General features: G+C 43.2%; 1 protein-coding gene across 2 annotated transcripts in view; it reads left to right on the plus strand.

The window, feature by feature from the left end:
• Positions 1 to 4,100: 4,100 nt before the first annotated feature.
• Positions 4,101 to 4,367, plus strand: part of Mrpl1 (mitochondrial ribosomal protein L1) — a 61,487-nt gene continuing 61,220 nt past the window's right edge. Inside the window, exon 1 of one of the 2 annotated variants that reach the window (XM_013020142.1) lies at positions 4,101 to 4,158. In XM_013020142.1, coding sequence (XP_012875596.1) covers positions 4,134 to 4,158 — 25 coding nt within the window. In that variant the 5' untranslated portion in view covers positions 4,101 to 4,133. Of the gene's footprint in view, positions 4,165 to 4,367 lie in introns of both variants that reach the window. The other variant, XM_013020141.1, reaches the window with a different exon arrangement.

The following is a 4,367-nucleotide window of genomic DNA, read 5'->3' on the forward strand; positions in this document are numbered from 1 at the left end:
TCTGACACTTGAGCCACACCACCAGTCCTGCTTCTTGCTAGTCATTTTGGGGATAGCATCTTAAAGTCTTTTCTGCCTGAATTGGCTTTGAACCCAAATCCTCTAGATCTCATCCCCCAGAGTAGGATTACAGGGGTGAGGCACAGCTATCAGCAGACAGTATGCAGTTCTGAAGTGAAAAAGCAGACATATATAGCAGTTTCTTCATAAAGTTGGAGAAAATTATGGTTTTAGAGGCATATAGAAAACATGGAAAACATTAGAGTCTATATTATATTGGGGATACAATTGTTATACAAAAGAATTCCTACCCATGTCAATGTAAGGTATGGATGCAAACGTTTCTTGGTATTATACAAGGAATGCTTTTCACTGTATGGTCTCTGGGTGAGTATATAATGACACCTGAGAACCCATTATAAGTGCACACTCACAGGTTACTTCTTCAGACTTATTGAGTCAGGAAGTTTTGGTTTGGGAAGTCACAAATCTGAGTTTAACAAGACTTCTGAGTGATTCTGATGCACACTACTGAGATGAAAATGTCTTTGAATTTTGGTATAATAAAAAGAATTGTTTTCAACTTGAACCTCAAATAGTAATTGATCCTTCTAAAAGCAAAGGAGTTTCCAGTTCAACTGGAAGATGCTTGAGGAATTCAAAGAATACAGATCCAGACAACTGCCCAGCTAAGCACATGTTTAAAAACTTTTTTTCCCAGGGAAGTTAGCCAAGCAGGCAAGCAGCTGGCATTTTGCCAAGACTCCTAGAGAGTCTAAACCTTCCTAGAAATCAACTGGGAGAAGCTGTGTATAAACGTAAACTAAATACTTTCTGCAAATACTAATAAAAACCTGTTATAAAGTGACAACTTAGCATGAATAGGGAAAGAAATTGTATGATTTATTGATAAGCAAGTAGGCATTTCATTTTGCCTCCTGGTTAAGAACTTGGGCCCTAATAATGGCATTTAATATTTATTAAGTGCTTACTCTGTGAAAGATATCACAGGATCTATAAATGATCTTCTTATTGGTCCCATAACAAACATGACAGAGCAAAAGTTTTGAAAGGTATAGTAACTCATTCTATGTCACACAAGTAGTAAGTGATAATACTGGGATTCAAAACCAGTAAGTCTGGAGCCAGAGTATCACCATGTAAGCCATTCCACTCCCTCCCTCTCTCTCTCTCTCTCTCTCTCTCTCTTTGTCATTTGTAGGGCTCTGGGCCTGGGCCTTGTCCCTAAGCTTTTCAGCTCAAGGCGAGCACTCTACCATTTGGGCCACAGCGCTGCTTCCAGTTTTCTGGTGGTTAATTGCAGATAAGAGTCTCATGGAGTCTCACAGACTTTCCTGCCTAAGCTGGCTTTGAACTGTGATTCTCAGATCTCAGCCTCCTGAGTAGCTTGGATTACAGATGTGCTACCACTACCTGGTGGACTGCCTCTCTTTATTAAGGAGAATTTCATTATTTGTCAAGAATTTAGGTGCTTGGAGTTCCCACTTCATAGTATTAATTGCTATAGCATTATTATTATTTTATTGCTGGTCCTGAGACTTGTATTCAGGACTTGGGTGCTTGTCTCTGAGCTTTTTTGGTCAAGGCTAGCATTCTGCCACTTGATCCACAGTTCCCTTTCTGGCTTCTTTTGGTAGCTAATTAGAGATAAGAGTCTCATGGACTTTCTTGCCTAGGTTGGCTTTGAATCATAGTCCTAGATCTCAGACTTCTGAATATCTAGGATTACAGGCATGAGACACAGGCACTGGGTTTCGGTAGCTTTTAATGAAATAATTTACAATTTTTATACAATCTCAGGCTAAATAACTTCTTATTATTGTTTTGTCATGATAACTAGACAGTAGGTCCTACCTGAGTAATGAATGCTATCATGTTCTGGTGACCGAAAAGGAGAATTATGCCAGCTATCTGTTGCTTTATTGATGGCACTACAGTACCAGCTGATGACAGTAAGCATATTGCATAGGAGAGTGAGTCCTGATATGTAAAGAATACATTCTCTTGCCAGAACAGAAGATACAAGAGCTGTGCAGATGGGGCCAACTAACCCAACCGGGAAAAAAGAAGGAATGAGTCTGAGAACCAGTACTCCTAGATGTTTGATTGGTTTGATATGGATGAGATGAATTTGTATATCTCTTCAACAAAACTAGGTGTTAGATATCATGTCTAGTTTGAACCATTTATAGCATAACTAAGTATACTTCTTTTTTTGGGGGGTCCGGTTGTGGGGCCTGAACTCTGGGCCTGGGCGCTGTCCCTCAGCTCTTCAGCTCAGGGCTAGTGCTCTACCACCTGAGCCACAGCGCCACTTCCGGCTTTTTTTCTCTTTGCTTATGTGGTGCTGAGGAATTGAACCCAGGGCCTCAGGCATGCAAGGCAAGCTCTCTACCACTGAGCCACTTCCCAGCCCCTAAGTATACTTCTTGACAAACACAGTATGTATGGAAAAAAAAAAAGAGAGGACAGAGGAGGAAGCAAGGAGCGTTAGAGGGAAGATAGTTATACAGGTAAAATCAAGTTCTTTGCATTTTTTCTTAGCACTTATGAATGATTACAAAACTTGCTTAGATGTTAACAAAAGATATTATCATATCAGAAATCTTATTCTTCAAGTACATGAGTACTTTATATAAGTATAAAATAAGTCACCTGGGAAATTCCTGCTTTGATTCAGTCCATGTTCTATATATTCTTAATGCATACTGAGGTTACAAAACTAAATGACATGATATTTGCTCATAAAGTGCTCAGACTAGTGGGTAAAATATTGTGATAAAGATACAACTTTGAATTTATACTTTATTGTTGGTTTTTTTTTTTTTTTGCCGGCTTAAACTCTGGGGCCTGGGCGCTGTCCCTCTGTTCTTCAACTCAAGGCTAGCGCTCTACCACTTGAGCCACAGTGCCACTTCATCAGGCTTTTTCTGCTTATGTGGTGCTGAGGAATCAAACCCAGGGCCTCATGCATACAAGGCAAGCGCTCTACCACTGAGCCACCTTCCCAGCCCTTGAATTTATATTTAAAAAACCCCAAGGAATTGTGCAACTTAGATTGGTGAATTGTATGAGATATAAATTATACCTTGGCATGGTTTACAACAAAAAAAGCAAACAAACAAACTTAACTAGATATAATTACAGGGTATTACCAACAACTCAGTCTCTCAAGTAAGAAAGGTGACATCATTGAATAAAGCCTGGTCTGAAATCATAAGGAAATATAAAATTAACTAGTAATGTGAAACAAGATATTTCAAGAAGAGGCAACAGAATTTATAGTCATGGAGGTGAGAAGTCGTGTGTGTGTGTGTGTGTGTGTGTGTGCAGATTCATTTTAGATAAACCACACTGGCAGCAGTGAGAGACATAATGGAAAGAACATATATATATATATATATATATATATATATATATATATATATATTTGGTCAGCATAACCTGTGCCTGGGTCTCAGATCTACTATTTTAAACTAGATGTGTTATATAAATGCCACACACTGTATGATTTATTCACTTGGTCCTAATGGCACAGCTCGGTGGCAAATAGAAAACAGATGAATGCAAGGTGAGAATAAAACCTGGTTTATCTCAGGCCGAGTTAGGGACAGTATGTGGGGAGCCAGTGCGTGTCCTCGCATCGGGCCTGTGCAGGGTCCTCTGTGCGGCGCCGGGAATCGAACCCCGTCTTTCGGCCGTCGGGACAGGCGCTCGGCCGCTGAACCACCTGCGCAGCCCGGTTCTGGACAAAGGCGGAGGCTTCGGATCGTCAGATCGTTCCGAGCTCATTTGCAGGATCAGAGGCGTGTGGGCGGGGGGACGGCGGAAGGAGGAAGGGAAGAAGCGAGGAACGGGATGGTGACCGCCTCTCCCGAAGCTGGTGAAGCCGGTAAACCGGAACCACGAAACAAAGGGTCCGGGACAACCCCGGGACCTGACCGTGACACGTCCGCCACGCCGGCAGTCAGGCCTATTTTGGTCTCCGCCTTGTTCCGTTGCTCCTTCTAACTCCTTCTCCCTTCCGCCAATTCCAGGGCGGAACCTTCTTTTCAAGCCTGCCCAGTCGAGACGTCGGACCGTTAGCGTCGACACCATCCGGAGCGACCAACATGGCGGCGGCCGTCCGATCCCTCGGTGCGGGTGAGACGTCGGGCTGACTGGCTGGCGGGGAGCTCTGGTGTCCGTTCTGTTCACCTGCACACCAGTGTCCAGGCCCGGAGTCAGCTCGAAATGCCTGGTGTTGGGTCTTCTTTGTAATCTGGAACGCCATTCTTTACAGGCTGCCGGGTTTCACGCCTTTCTGGGGCCGGTGGCCCTGAGGCTGTAGTCGGCGGGGCCGCGGG

This window comes from Dipodomys ordii, unplaced genomic scaffold, assembly GCF_000151885.1.
Source record: "Dipodomys ordii isolate 6190 unplaced genomic scaffold, Dord_2.0 Scaffold49, whole genome shotgun sequence".
NCBI lineage: Eukaryota > Metazoa > Chordata > Mammalia > Rodentia > Heteromyidae > Dipodomys > Dipodomys ordii.